The sequence below is a fragment of the Polyodon spathula genome, chromosome 6 (genome assembly GCF_017654505.1).
Source record: "Polyodon spathula isolate WHYD16114869_AA chromosome 6, ASM1765450v1, whole genome shotgun sequence".
Classification (NCBI taxonomy): domain Eukaryota; kingdom Metazoa; phylum Chordata; class Actinopteri; order Acipenseriformes; family Polyodontidae; genus Polyodon; species Polyodon spathula.
Window position 1 is genome coordinate 19,515,945 of NC_054539.1, and position 16,182 is coordinate 19,532,126.

The window sequence follows — 16,182 nt, forward strand, 5'->3', positions numbered from 1 at the left end:
TGGCATGACTTGAAGATTTCTGTCAATCAACACTCCCAAAGGAACTTGACAGAGCTTGAACAGTTTTGTAAAGAATGGTCAAATATTACCAAATCTATGTGTGCAAAGTTGGTAGATACCTATCCCAACATTCTCACAGCTGTTACTGCTGCCAATGGTACTTCCACCAAGTATTAACTCAGGGGGGTGGAGACTTATCAAATTATGCTATTTCAGTTTTGTATTTTTAATATACAATTTTTCCTCAATAAAAACTTTTTTCCCCCTTTAGAGTGTGGAGTATGGTGTGTAGATAAGTGGGAAAAAAATCCTCATTTAAATGCATGAAACTCTGAGGCACTGACACAACAAAATGTTAAAAAAGTTTAATGGGGTGTAGACTTTCTATGGGCACCGATATATAATCTACAGAAAATAAATGCCACATCTGACCTCCTCTTAAGGCTGCATCAGACAGGCATCTTTGAGTTTCGTACAGACGGTATATCATGATACCAGAATCCTATGTGACCCAATACCATTGTTTTTTGTGTGATTTTTGAGATTTTAAAACAAAGCTCTGTAATTGTGTGCTTTAAAGACAATATGAACTAAGCTTACTCATTTTGTGACCAACTACCCTGCGCGTTTGGGGGAAAATTTAATAACTGCCACAGTCATGGTGAATGCCGGAGAGAGAAGCTTGGTGTGGAACTATTTTGGAGCCAGATGACAACAGTAACCTAGTTGGAAGGCGGACAGGCAAAATGTTGAAAGCGTTTTAAAGAAGTGAAAAACAAAAAGGAGGAAATGCCACCAATTTACTGAAACATCTTTCACATCGCCACCCCGACCTCTTTGCGGGTTTACCTTTACTGTAATTTCTTTCGTTCTTTTAGTTTAAATAAGTGAATCCCAGTGCATATTACTTATACAAAGTCACAGCAAAGATAACACACAAAACAAGAATGCGATAGAAGCTGATCAAAAGGGAGTTAATTGCTGCTTGTTTATTTTGTCATTACAGTGCATTTGCAAGAAGCTGCAAAAATATAATGCCATGTACCACCATCTGAGATAGGGTTATAACATACCTATGAAAACAGGAAACAATTGTATTTCCAAATTACTAGGCTTAAGTACTGACTAATGTTTACTGAAAAATATATACATATATACACACACACATATATACATATACAGATTTCAGTAAAAGTACACCCCTATTAGTAAACAATGCAGCCCCTAGACAAGGTTATGTTATTCTGTATTTTAAAATGAACGAATAGGACTTCAAGTTACAAAAAATGTTAAGTGGGTCATTAAAAAAACTAAATAAACAGGACTCGATTTGCTGGCTCAGAAGGCATAGGGAAGGAAGAGGGGCTAGAGTTCAGCCAATTATGGAAAACTGCTGTTAAACTAATTAAAATAAAATTAAAACTATAAATGCTAAATCCAGACCAATAAGTGGCAAAAAAAAGTCCAAAAACAGGTTATCTTTTGAAAACAAAACTAGGGTTCTAATTTAAAACAAAATCAGAAAGCAATTCAACAAAAGTCATGCATTTCTTCAAACAAATGCAGAAGTGTAGAGAGAAAACAGACTGGGCATTTTGCATAAAAACTATTTAAAATTTACAAATACAGCCATCTTAAAAAATCTGGTAGCATGCAGAACTATGTGAATACTGAGTAACACATTAAGTGTGTGTGTGTGTGTGTGTGTGTGTGTGTGTGTGTGCGTGTGCGTGTGCGTGTGCGTGTGTGTGTTGTGTTTTATTTTTATTTATTTATTTATTTATTTAAATTTAATGTTATGGTTTAACATTTAAAATGCTACGTGTGTCTTGTGCAGTATCGAATCCAGCCAGAATAAGCACATTGTTTTGAAGTGAATATTTCCAAAAACTAAATTTGATTAAAGTAGAAAGGTGCAATGTATATCTTGCAGTCAAAAATGACTGCAAGATAGTCATGTTAATCAGCTGCCAGATAGCTTGTTGATGGGCACTTGCTATTTGATATGAACACACAATAGGTCTAGAGTAGGGAATACAAATTTCAGACACTTCTCAATCCAGGAGTTAGGGATTGATTATCATTATTATTATTATTTTTAAAATCTGTGATTCCATTTTTGCAATAATAATACCGTTTTGCTTTTATTAGCTTAAGAATTAGCGGCGAACATGCGTAGGCTAATGCAATTACTCGAGAAAGGAGTTCTTCAACAAATTAGTCAAAAAACACATAGAAGCATTGCAAGTAAAGATAACACAGTCGTGTATGCTCCAGTGCAGGGATTTCACTGTCAAAGTAGGGTGGCGCAGCTGCCAGCTAAACTCAATAACACTTATTTAAAAATAAACTTCGATAAACTTAGATAAAACACACTGAACTGATTAAAACTAAACTACAAACACTGAACAATTAAACTCCAGAAAGCAAACGTACCTAGTAAATACTACACATTTTTAAAAGAAGCAACATCATACAATGATATATATATATATATATATATATATATATATATATATATATATATATATATATATATATATATATATATATATATATATATATCTTTTTTTTTTTTTTAGCCTACAGACTGGAGAACCACCGCACTGCTATTTATGTAATTTAGCCATTTGTGCGCTCAATACTCACTCACTGTCAGCAGCCGCTTGGGTGTTTATAGCTAACCTCGCCCAACAGAAAGGAAACGTGCACCAGTACGGCTGTGGTTTTATTTGAAAGGAGATTCAACATGGTTAACTTGATTGCTAAGTCGCATACTACAATGTTGTAAAAAAATAAATACATAAATAAATAAAAATCCGTTGTCCGCCATTTCAGGATTTTTCTCGCGTACCACCTGAGGAGCACTTGAGAACCCCCAGGGGTATGCATACCCCACTTTGAAAACCGCTGGTGTACATGAATCAATCAGGCTAGTCTAGTTTAGCATTATACTCTCTTTACTTGTTTTACTTGCTAAAAGATTTAAACAGTACAGATTCATGGAGGTGTTATGTTGTATATGACTAAGAACATAAGAAAAATGACAAACAAGGAGGTCCATTTGGCCCATCTTACTTACTTTCTTGCAATAGAAAAGCGAAGGAAAACACAAGTGCAAAGTTATACAGAGTCCCTCTGGATCATTTTACTTAGTAATTAATTTGATTTTTATCATGAGGTTAATGTTTTTGACACTGTACATTTTAAACGGCACACAATTATGCAGAGGTGTGAAGTAAATAGTAACATGATAAATATTTACAATGCAGACGATGTTGTATTATTTATAATGACTTTTCCCCAATAGAAAGCGAAACATTCCTAAATAGTACCTTTTAATTCTTTGCATCCAAGTTTTATGAATGAAGCCTACCGTTTGGTTTTCTGTCTCAGCAATTTCAGTCCCAGACTGTTGTGTACAATTGTTTACTAAAAGAAATGTAAGATGGAACTAAACTTTGAGCTCATGTTTTACTTTTAGGAGGTTATTTTAACATTATTTTAACAAAACCCCCAGGTCTGAAGAACGCACTTCTCTGCAGCCAGCCCACCTGTCAGAAGGTATCAGCTCTGCACTGCCTACTCTGTACTGTTGCCTTGTAAAAGAAGTCATAGATTACTGTACAGTATTCTTCCTGATATCTTACAAAGACATTATGTTTTATAAAAAGATACCAATATGAGATACACCATTAAAATAGTTGGAGACAGATAGATAGATAGATGATATATATATATATATATATATATATATATATATAGATAGATATCTATATATATATTATATATATACGTACACACACACACATTAAGTAACCAATGTATTCCCTTTAAATATATTTATTAAAATAGTGACTAGTAAGCCGATACACTCACTAGTAAAAACATTGGTAGGTTACCAGTAGTTGTAAATCTAGTTCTGTTGCTCTATACTGACAGAATGAAGGTCTTCAGTGCAAATAACTTATCTAATTTATGTGTTTCCTTACTGGGAAACTGGATGATGTATTGCTTCATAGTAAATGTGAATTAAATGTTTAACGCCAGATTGAAAAGTAGTGCGTTTTAAAAAAAAAAATTAATATATAATTCTATATACTGTTTAGAAGTTGCCTTTCAGTTTACTACAGTTGGTTTACAGATTTACAAAAAAAACGAGGCAGCCTAATAATGACACAAACAATAATGCAATTCATAGCCTATGAAATAGTAAAGCAATGGTACGTAAACACAACACACTTCTATAGTGAGTTACTTACTGTAAATATCCTTCTGCCAGTTCGATCGAATGTGACGCAGTAAACTGAAGACAGATGCCCTAGAATTCGTTTGTGCATCTTCATATGCTGATAGACAGCAGTGGGGACAAGTTGTCCAAGTCTGTAACTCCCATTCAGCCGTCTTCCATAGGCGGTTTCCACTGTAGAAAAAAAAAAAAAAAGATAAAGGCTATGTTTTATTTTTTTATCTTAATATTTTATTCAATACATTGTTCTTAAAATATATCACCCCACCAGCTGAAGGAGGATAAAGTAAAAGTCCACACAATATATGCCACAATAAAATGAAATGTTATTTAGTAGCTTAGTATGTGTGTTACAGTAAATAATCCTACCTATATTTGCCGGGTATCCATAGTTTAATGGTGGCTCAGGGGGCCTTCCACAGTGCAGAGCTGCAAGAGCAGATCCCTTCCAAACAACATGCTTGCAGCCTGTTTCAAACAGGAAAACATGTATTAACCTGACAAGGACTGACGTTATAAAAAAAATATATATTTCGAACTGTAAGACTTCATACTTTTGTTGGTGCGAAGCAGAGACTGACGGCCCGCTCCCAGTAAAGAGTGCACCCCAGGTACACTTGGTGGAATCTCCTTCTCCAGCACGGGCCCGATGCATTGGCATATTTGCAGCAAATGATCTGGAGCTATATGCCTGTAAATCTTAACCTGTTGAAATGCAAAAAAATATATACTATTATTATTATTATTATTATTATTATTAATACATAAAATATTTTAGAGACGCTTGTTTTTGCTCTCTTAAATCCATTAACCATTCTGCTTTTCATTTGAACCTGTATATAGTATTATTTTAGGGAATAATCCATGCAGTGTTTATTTTGTATAAACGTGAATGTGTACACGTGGCAAGACAAGTGTCTTACTTAACACCTAGGCTGAACTCTTCACTTATTCTGCTTCATGGCAATTGGCATCTCCAAGCCTAATACAGCAAACTTAAGATTTGCTTACTGTGGTACATTTGCTTAGTCTATGTGGTCTAGATGATAACTTTGCACTTGAGGTGCCAAAAAGTCTGGTAAATTTGTTGTACCAGTTTAATGGCCATACTCCACATAACAGTTATGCCCCAGGAAATAAAGTACTATTTGCTTTGTGGATTAGATAAAGAAATGACCATCATTTTATAAAAGGTACTGCAAGGACATTTCTCAATAACTATAAAATACATGCTGTAAAATACATTTTATTATTAAAATCAACTATTCTTTATCATTCTTCAATATACCACCAACATTTCCAGTGCAAAATACTTAAATTACATACAAGGCCAGGTTTTACCACATTAAATTTGTGAATGTACATTTAAAAAAAAAAAAAAAAAAAAAAAAGGTATAGTACAAACGCAATTTAATAGAAAAGAAAAAACTGCTCAAAATAGATCCACGGATATAGCTAGCTGGTTGGATCTTACAAGATAAAACACATTTTTAGTATCTATTGTTGCGTTGACACTGCCATATCGGACCGAAGCAGACTCAGGTCCAACTGATAACGGAGATTCATTTTTTCACGTAGCTTTTACACTGCGGCTGTGCCCTGAGCCGACTAAGGTCCGAATGTGTGCATACCATCTAAATTACACTACATGCTCAGTGACTCATCTTAAATATATACTTACCTTGCAGTCTACGAGAAAAATAGTTATTGGTTTAAAGTGTTTGACACAACAAAGCAGTTCCTGACCCATTTGTTATGTAAAGGATTAAGTAAATGTGCTGTTTATTACTGTAATAACAAAGACCCTTTTGTTTTCAAAAGAAACCTATTCTGTTTCTTCACTTGTTAAAATAGGCGAAGCAGCCATAGAGTAACGTCAACGTGAATTGATTAACCATTTCCACAGTTTTTCCGGTGTTTACTGGCTATCCGCCGATCTCATTTTTTTGTATCAGGCGTTATCAGGTTTTAATCGGTTAAAACCGAAAATCAGAAGTCCTATACATTACATGTAAAACGCAATTGTGTAACAGATCAACTATAATCAAAAAGTGCAAAGTGGGAGTTTAGATTCTTCCTGTTTAGATTCCATGGGGGAAGAGCTGAGCGACACTCGCGTCGTGAGTGAGCTGTCCTAAAGACGGGCGAGTTTACACTGCCTTTAGGGCAGACCTAAGCTGGCGTTGAGCCACGTTTAGTTGGCCGTTTTTAGGACAGCTGAGAGTCGGCCACGTGCTTTTACACCAGAAAAAAGACCCAAGACAGCCCATAGCCACCCTAAAAACGGCCACTGTAAATGCACCGTATGTGCCACTATGTTTACATCAAGCATACATTTAGAATCCTGTTTATATCAAGCATACATTTAGAATGCTTTTTTGCTAAATCCATCCCCTTCATGAGGTTAAAAGGTGCAGCCAAATAAAATTCCAAACCACAAAAAACTAAAGAAAAAATAATAAAGATATAATACTCACAGGACTGTAAATAGCTAAAATGTATTTGTTACAATTATTGTGTTATGTATGTATATAGTTACATTGTAAGAAATTTTACTCCAACTTTAGATATTTTAAATAGCCTTAAACATCTGCAATTAAAACGCTCACTTGCTGTAAATGTGTATGAGTGAAAACAGGTCTCTTTTGTTCATATTTTTGTGAAAAGATTTTACTCTAACGAGTTGCTGCTCCAGTTAGTTTGTTTCTGGCGCCACTGCTGCTTCTACACTTAAGTTTTGCATCACCCTGCAGAATTAACTAAGTTTGCTTCATAGTCGAATGAAACCTGCTGAATAATGTCATGTTAACATATTGAATTTCATACCGCTTTGTAGTTTTCCCCATATACAGTACTTAACGAAAAACTGACAAATTGAAAAAAGTGACATTAATGTAGCCTTTTAGTTTTATATATCATATTAACGGCTTGTTAACAGTGACAGAAAGTACTACTACAACCTACGAGCCACCTTGTATCTCTCTCTTAAGCCTTGTTAAATAAGATATATAAAAACTAAAAGGCTATGTTAATAGGTTAAAAACAAACAAACATACAATTTACACGTGCATACTTCAAACAAATAGAAAGATTAAATTAACCCTTTGTATAGAATCTTAAATCTTAAGAAGCCCAATGGGAATTTGGCCTTTTTAAAAGCACTTGTATTATTTTTATCTTTGTAAATGTGTCTCTGTATTATTGCTGAACTATTGAGATGTACCTGTGATGGCCCTGTGGCTCAACATGAATAAACTAAACTATACTTTTTTTGTTTTGTTTTTACATTATATCAAAGAACAAAAGAAAACCAACAGTAATAAAAAAAACACAGCTGCACATATTACAGAATCTATCAAATGCACAGATTCCAACCCATTGTTATATTAATGCTACTGTTCATGGATCGGTGCCACAAATGGGAAATCCATATATATATATATATATATATATATATATATATATATATATATATATATTATTATATATATATATATATATATATATATATATATATATATATATATATATATATATACATATATATATATTTATATTTATTTTAAATGTCCCCTTCTGTTGACAAATTACACAGATAAAATGACTTTTTAAAATCATTTTGCGTAAAAGTGTACAGGTAAATTATAGCCAATGCATAATTTATTTACACGTATGTGTTCTTTGAATTTAAAAAAACAATCCTTTTAAATCCTTGTGTTAACAGGGTTCTGTTTACTATGGAGTGTTAAAATAAACAATCCTTTTAAATCCTTGTGTTATACATTATTCACATGGATGTAAGGGCTCAATAAATGTCTGTCACCATCTGGAGTGTTCTGTTTATTATGGAGGTTTGCTTTTTACTGGCATCAGTAACTCCCAGAGGCAGTAATTTCTTAATGTTTTCGTGTCAAACGGTGAAGCATTAAATATGTTTTTGTGGTATGGCAATTTTGTTTGGCATAATTATTAACAAACCACGGTTTTCTCGTACAGTTGCTCAAAATACTTCCAAACGTGGCTTTGCTTCTTTCCTCTGTTTAGATGCCATTTTATTAAAAATATATAACAAACTTCAGAAAAAAGCGCTTGTCATTAACTATTACACCAAGGAGTTGATACCAAACCAAGTTCACTGCAGCATGAAAACCAGAGTACACCAATGAAAACGCTAACTGGAGGCAACTGCCAAACCCCTTCCTTTTTATAATATCCGCCCTTACTGTGGCACCACAGCAGTAGGATACGTGACGGACTGCTGTATATGATGACAAATTACATTCAAAAATATGCGTTTGGTGAAGTTTGTCACATGACGATTATACGTCTAGCATATTATTCAAAGTTTAACCACTTTGGAGTTTATACGTTTAAATGTTTAAAATTCCTATCCCTATTAGCTAGATATTCACTAAAAAACCTAATTTGTTTTTGTTTAAAGTAGAGAAATACAATGGAAATTGCCTAGCGAACAATTTTCTTAGCGTATATGACGTCATCGCCTTGACCAGTTCATACAAAAGCGACTGCAGAGGGGAGGAAAAAAAAAAAAATCAGATTTTTTTTTTTTTTTTAACCCTATTGATACATTTTAGCCGATACAGACCTGTACACTTTTGCCCGGGCTTGCTCTCTTGTATTTGCCTGTGTTGACATGCATCTCCCGTTATTTTAACCCGCAGCAAGAGCAGCCGCGGGTCCATTTAGAGGGTTTGGTCCACACTGTACAGCTCGGTACATTTGGTGTGAAGCGTGAATCTGTTTGGCAATCTGGATCGCTTGCAGTCAATGTGAAACTGCTGGACTCTGTCCTTTTGCACATAGGAAACTAACTATACAAGGTAACCTGACTAGGAAGTAAACATTTCACAGTTCATATTCTGAGGAAACACATACAGCAAAAAATTAAAAAATGTCTCAGGGAACAACTACAGGGTTACCAGACATCCCCAGAAAACTAGGATTGTCAGTTTTCAGCCTTCATTTTTTGTAAGAGCTCTGGAACATATTATCAACAGTTTACTATGGTTTACCACTTGTATCTGTGATTAACCAAACTTCCCTTTGCTTCGCTGCATTTAATAATAATAATAATAATATAATAATAATAATAATAATAATAATAATAATAATCTGTATATACTGCCTTTCATAGTGAGCCACCATCACACTGTGCTTTACTGCATGTTGCTATGTATTTACAATAGCATATCATCTTTAAAATGGGCAAGGAAAAAAGGAACATAAAAATATATAAATTTTAAAAACAATAATTCACAGAAAAAAAAAAATCCAGATGAAAAAATGTTGTTTCGCTCGATAAAAAAAATTCACAACTTTAAAAAATAAATAAACTGTACACAGTTGTACACAAAAATGTACATACCCCAATGGAAATTTATAATTTCTAGAAATTTCTCATACAAATTATAGGAAAAATCTTTTTTAGCAAATGGTTTTACTTTTGTGAATTAGGGGAAAAAAAGTTACAAGATACAGTACCGTGAAAAAGTATTTGCCCCCATCTGATTTTTTGCATTTCTGAACATTTTTCACATTGAATTTGGTCAGATCTTTTTGTGGGTTGTAGTATTATATAGAGGGAGTCTGAGAGAAAAAATGACACCAAAGTTTGGTGCTTCTTTCATTTGTTTGGTGTGCAAGGTAATTAAACATGCAATCTTCAGGTGTGAAAAAGTTACTGCCTCCCCTGGTTAACTCAACCCAATTAAAGGGATAATTAGGGTTAGCTGTCTGAATACTTTGGTTAACAATCAGACCCGATTTGGGCCAGCCCTCCCCAATATAAATGACATTTTCACAGTGAAGTTGTCAGCACACATGTTCTAGACGCACATCATGCCACGATCAAAAGAAATTCCTGAAGACCTCTGGAAAAAAAGTTTTTGAATCCCATCAGTCTGGAAAGGGTTACGAAGCCAATTCTAAGGCTCTGGGGCTCAACCAAACCACAGTCAGAGCCATATTGTCCAAATGCAGAAAGTCTGGGACAGTAGTGAATCTTCCCTGGAGTGGCCGTCCTGCCAAAATCTCTCCAAGATCAAGTCGTAATATCATCCAGGAAGTCGCAAAGAACCCTGGAACAACATCCAGGGATCTGCAGGCCTCTCTAACCTCGGCTAAGGTCAGTGTTCGTGACTCCACCATCAGAAAGACAAAAATGGGATTCATGGCAGAATAGCAAGGTGGAAACCACTGCTCACTAAGAAGAACATGAATGCTCGTCTCAAGTTTGCCAAAAAGCGCCTGGATGATCCTCAAGAGTTCTGGAACAATGTTCTATGGACAGAAGAGTCAAAAGTGGAACTTTTTGGTCAACATGGGCCCTGTTATGTCTGGCGAAAACTAAACACCTCATACCAACGGTCAAGCATGGTGGTGGTAGTGTCATGACTTGGACCTGGACAAATTGCCATCATTAAAGGAACCATGAATTCTGCTCTGTATCAGATAATCGTACAGGATAATGTCAGGCCATCCGTCCGTTAGCTGAAGCTGACGCGAAGCTGGGTCATGCAGCAAGACAATGATCAGAAACACACAAGCAAGTCTACATCAGAATAGTTGAAGTTTAAAGTTTTGGAAGGGCCTAGTCAAAGTCCAGACCTAAACCCATTGAGATGTTGTGGCAGGCCCTGAAACCAGCAGTCTATGCTCAAAAACCCAAAAATGTCACTCAGTTGAAGCAGTTCTGCATGGAGGAGTGGGCCAAAATTCCTCCACAGCACTGTGAGAGACTGATCAATAACTATACGAGGAGTTTGGTTGTAGTTACTGCTGCTGAAGGTGGTGTAACCAGGGGGCGGTTACTTTTTCAAACAGTGGCACTGTGTGTTGTATAACTTACTTTAATAAATAAATGAAATAAGTATCCAAATTTTGTGTTGTCTGTTCACTCAGGGTCCCTTTTATCTAATATTAGAATTTGGTTGAAGATTCAGTATCAAATATGCAAAAATGCAGAAAATCAGACAGGGGGCAAACACTTTTTTCTTCATGATATATATATATATATATATAGATATTATATATAGATATATATATATATATATATATATAGGGGGTGCCTGCACCGATAATCGGTAACCTATCGGTATCAGCATGGCACCAACACCATGATATAAGGAAAAAAACACAATCGGCTATTGGCAGTTTTTGTTATTTTAGCCGATATTCATGCTTGAATTTCTTCCAGCACAGAACTTAATGTTTCGTCAGGCGCATTTACTAATGACGCAAGAACACTGAGACAATCATTTTCTTTGCAGTGCTGTGTAACGTGTGATCAACCTGCAGTAAATACTTCTCAAAAGAGCAGTGTTAAATTAATTTTCAAATATCTGAAGACAAGCTGAGTTGTGTGCAGCAGAACAGACTTGATGCAGCATTAAATCCAACCATCAACTGTGAGAATATTATTCTGATGCTTTAAAAAAAAAAAAAAAAAAAAAATGGGTTAAATCCTAAGTAACACTGATGGTTGATGTTTTTGCAATTAATATAATAATAATAATAATAATAATAATAATAATAATAATAATAATAATTACACAATGTACTTAAACTAAAAAAGGTAATTTTTGTTTATCTTGCTTAATCTGCATTGGTTGTATTCAGCGGCATTTTGAAGCAGAACTTTATTACTGTGTGTCTTTTGTTATGTCACAAATTCAAGTTTGATTTTGTAACCAGAAATTTTTAATCAAGTGAGCAATTTAAATTGTGCTGCATTTTTAAGTCACGTATATGTATGCTTAAAATAAGAATTTGACAAAAGTTGTATAGGTAGAAGTTATAATATAGCCACTTGCTGTCAAACATTGCATAAGTTCTATTGTACATTATATATATTTTTTTTCACATCAGTGTTTTTACTAGTACAAATGCAAAATTTTATTTTTGTGTAACTTGTAAAACAAATGTATAAAATTGCTGTCAAGCACACAATATAATACTACGTTATTCTTTGTATTCATTTTCTGGAGTAAATGCAACAAGTAAACAATACCTGTTCATTTTTTGTCATAAATACAGTAAGTAAATGATATACTTCTTTTTTAACATTTATAATTATAAAACAGTTTAAGTAGTTTACAATAGCTTAACTCCAGTATCTATTATCGATAGCGGCTGATATGGGTAGCTAACCACCGGCTATCGATATCAGCCAGGAAAATCTTTATGGGAGCATCCCTAATTAACAATATGTATTAAAACTGCATTTAATATTATGTAAGCCGCTAAAATCAAGAGATAATAATATTAAAGGAAATGTACCATTCTTATTTTAGGGGATCAATTTCTTACATGTTTTCTTCATTTCAAATTTAGTAAAAAAAACTCACTGTACATATATTATATATATATATATATATATATATATATATATATATATATATATATATATATATATATATATATATATATATATATATATATATATATATATATATATATATATATATATATATATATATATATATATATATATAACATACATACATACACACACACACACATTTTACTGCATGACTAAATATTTTATGTACAATAAAAGGTATAAACAGAAGACACTGTCCCTGAGACTTCAATCTGCATTTTGTCTGCAGTTTTTTACGCATGAATAAAACAAACGCACACTAAGCTGCTGCTATCACCATGACCACCCTATAAATCAATCGTTGCTTTACACAGTCATATAAATAAACGCAAAATAAATACAAAAAAAATACTAGATCACTCTAGTACTGGAATGCAAAGCTTTACTCTGAATGTAATGACAAAAAAACCGCAAGCTCGCCTTAATTTGTACTTGTAGTTTAAACGATATCCTAAGAGATCTATATTCACTTAATGTAAATAATAACAATTATTATTATTATTATTATTATTATTATTATTATTATTATTATTATTATTACGGATAACACTTGTTGTTAGACCAGTTCTCATATTCATTGATGTGACATGCAATAATAATAATAATAATAATAATAATAATAATAATAATAATAATAAATAGGCCTACATTAACACACAAGAATTTATGAACGTTACCCCAGTCAATTAAAAAACAGCTTTCACAGCTACAAAAACACGTCATGATGTCTTCTGTAGGCTTTACAATTCTGGCTTTTTATTTTTCAGGCTTTAGGTTATTGACTTAAAAACACGTGTTACCGCTGCAAAATGAATAGCTTACAGAATGTCCAATATTATAGATTTCTAGAAAAATAATTGGCTAATGTGTGCAAAACTTACACAATGACAATGTCGTCTACACATCCACCCAAATAAAAATAAATACATCTTCTACGCGAAAGGCCATGCAAATAATTAATGGTTTAAAATGATGACACCACGGATGCTTGATTACAATGTACCAAAAACGTTAAGTATAAACAACAACAAAAAAATTGCAATTCCCTGCAGCTTAATTTCAGTATTGAAGTCCACCTACCTAGGCATTTGAAAACTGTTCCACGGAATTAAAAGCGTGCATTTTACGCATCTAAATCTCATGCTCATCAGAAAGTAAAAACAGCACTATTCAAGACCAGCTGCTATTAAAAGCTTTGCATCTGATCGGCTTTATATCTAGTTTCCTGTTACAGCATACATATTGATTAATTTCTTACTAACGACAAGATTGCAGCTGTCAATAAAGTAACAATATTGACCACGTTTTCATAGCAGTATCTGCAACCACAGCACAGGCCTTCAGAACACACTACATTACAACAATAATAACAAAATAAAAATAAAAAAAAAAACACTATAGTAAACTAAACACCACAGAACAAAATACACCACGGTCGTGCTTCAATAACCCCTCCCCAAACCTAAAAAAAAAAATACTTTGAAAAAGTTATAACGTGCCCCACAAATGTCTTTGGATATCGGCCGGGGTTTGATTAAAATAGTGTAAGTAAATGTGATGGACGGTAAATAACATTATTGTTACTTGCAATAATTCTGCCAGCCAGTCATGACTCTGATGACGTAATCCACTCGAAAGAAACCATGTATATATATATCACATATTTAAAGATTGATTTTATGTTACATGACCTTTATTGAGGGAATTAAAACATTGTCTTCATCCTCTACTCTTGAGAAACGCGATCATTCCTTTCCACCAGCATAATACCCATATCTGCCCTCTTTAATAATGATTAATGTACAATTCCCCTTTAAAATAATGTCACTCTGCTTTGTAGATCCAAGTTTGTCTTATTTTAACTAGTTATTCATCATGTTGTGTATTTTTAAACGGTGCAGCTGAATTACATTGACTAGAGCGCCTCCATCTCTTGTTACTGATCAGTGTTCTGCTGCTCTGAGCGCTCGCACTAGTCCCTCCCTCCCCGGTCCTTCTCTGCTCCGACAGAACAACATTAATGACGTATCTTTATTTCTAGTACATTTTTCCAAACTACTTAAATCTTTTTGACATGGCAGCTACCAAAATCACAAAATAGCACCCTTATACACCTTAAATCCATTCCCCATAATCCTTCAACCAGAATCTTTTGTGGTTTCTTCTTATTTTTTATTTTTGTGTTTTTTTTTTTTTTGTTTTAGAAAATTGCGGGAAATTCAATTTATATTTTGCTCTCTAAAAAAAGTTTCTCTCTGTTATAGTGATCCCTTACCAAATTTTCGTAAGTCCCGAGATGCTCTTTCCCCGTCCAGTCGATTCTTTTCGGCAACAGCTGGAAAAAACCACATCCGCGTCTTAATTACATTTTTACCCAAAAAGATGCTTAGCTGGACATTTTAAATATTAAATAAAATCTGACTGAAATTAACATCAAGTACAGTGTAGCTGGATGCAATGCAAGCACATTGGAGCTTACCTCATTCTCCTCCACTTCTTTTATCAGGACCTGCAGATGCAAATAAAAACATTAAATTATCCATAATCTAAGTCAGAAATCCCCCCAAATGCCTACAATCTATGTTTACCCACCTCAGCTGCGTTTTGACAGGGTCCTGCTTCCAGAAATCGGGCTATTAGGAAGTACAGCTCTATTGAGGGGAAAAACACATATTAGATACAAGGAGGGACGTCAGGGGCAGTTTTTGAAATAACAAATCCCTTCGCCGATGCTTTGCAAACCCTGTTTACTCACCAGATTTCAATTGCGCGATGACTTTACTGTCAGAAGCCATTTTTGTGTTGTTTAAATGTAAAGTATAAGGTGTATACCCGTGCTATGAAATGGGTATAAGTATCTGCCCTATAGCTGTCACTGTTTATTCACCAGGAAGAGTCTCTCCTCCTCCATTCAGCCAACACACAAGCAGGGCGAGGAAGGAGTCCCGGCCGCTTTGCCTTCCGCTCTACAGAATCTAGTCCCCAACAACAAACACGAACGTTTCCACAATTTCCACTACCCTGTCCATCCGTTAACAATTTTTTCTTCGTCAGTTTTGGTCAAGAGATATGTGCCCCGCGTTGAGGTGCAACTAGCATAAATTATTTGGTTGTTTTCTTTTATTCAGCACAAGCCCTGTGCGTATGGATACCACGCTGCTCCCCTGACGCACGCATAGAGACGAGTGGCTGAAATTGGTAACATTGGAGCAAAAAAAAAAAAAAAAAAAAAAAAAAAAAAAAAAAAAAAAAAGGAAGCAAATGTAGCTGAGAAATGTTGAGGGCAGGAAAGAAACTGTTTTTCCAGATAAGTTAGGCGCAGCCTATTTTACTGATTTATAACATTTTAATTGTAATACATTGTTAAAAATGTAGCTTTTGTGGTAAATAATGTCTATAATACTATTGGTTTCAGACTCTGCCATATTTGTACACCCCGACGACGGACAAATGTTACTGCTTTGTAAACATCTCATACTGTTTATATGGCAGTATATATATATATAATATATATATTATATATATATATATA

General features: G+C 34.1%; 1 protein-coding gene across 2 annotated transcripts in view; it reads right to left on the bottom strand.

Moving 5' to 3' along the window:
* Window positions 1-15,829, bottom strand: part of LOC121316976 (pleckstrin homology domain interacting protein) — an 88,001-nt gene extending 72,172 nt beyond the window's left edge. The window contains exons 1-7 of one of the 2 annotated variants that reach the window (XM_041252435.1): window positions 15,406-15,829; window positions 15,243-15,301; window positions 15,130-15,159; window positions 14,926-14,985; window positions 4,804-4,954; window positions 4,619-4,717; window positions 4,263-4,423 (exon numbers count right to left, since the gene is read on the bottom strand). In XM_041252435.1, the coding sequence (XP_041108369.1) occupies window positions 4,263-4,423; window positions 4,619-4,717; window positions 4,804-4,954; window positions 14,926-14,985; window positions 15,130-15,159; window positions 15,243-15,301; window positions 15,406-15,445 (600 nt within the window). In that variant the 5' untranslated portion in view covers window positions 15,446-15,829. The remainder of the gene's footprint in view (window positions 1-4,262; window positions 4,424-4,618; window positions 4,718-4,803; window positions 4,955-14,925; window positions 14,986-15,129; window positions 15,160-15,242; window positions 15,302-15,405) is intronic. The other variant, XM_041252433.1, reaches the window with a different exon arrangement.
* Between the last annotated feature and the right edge of the window lie 353 nt (window positions 15,830-16,182).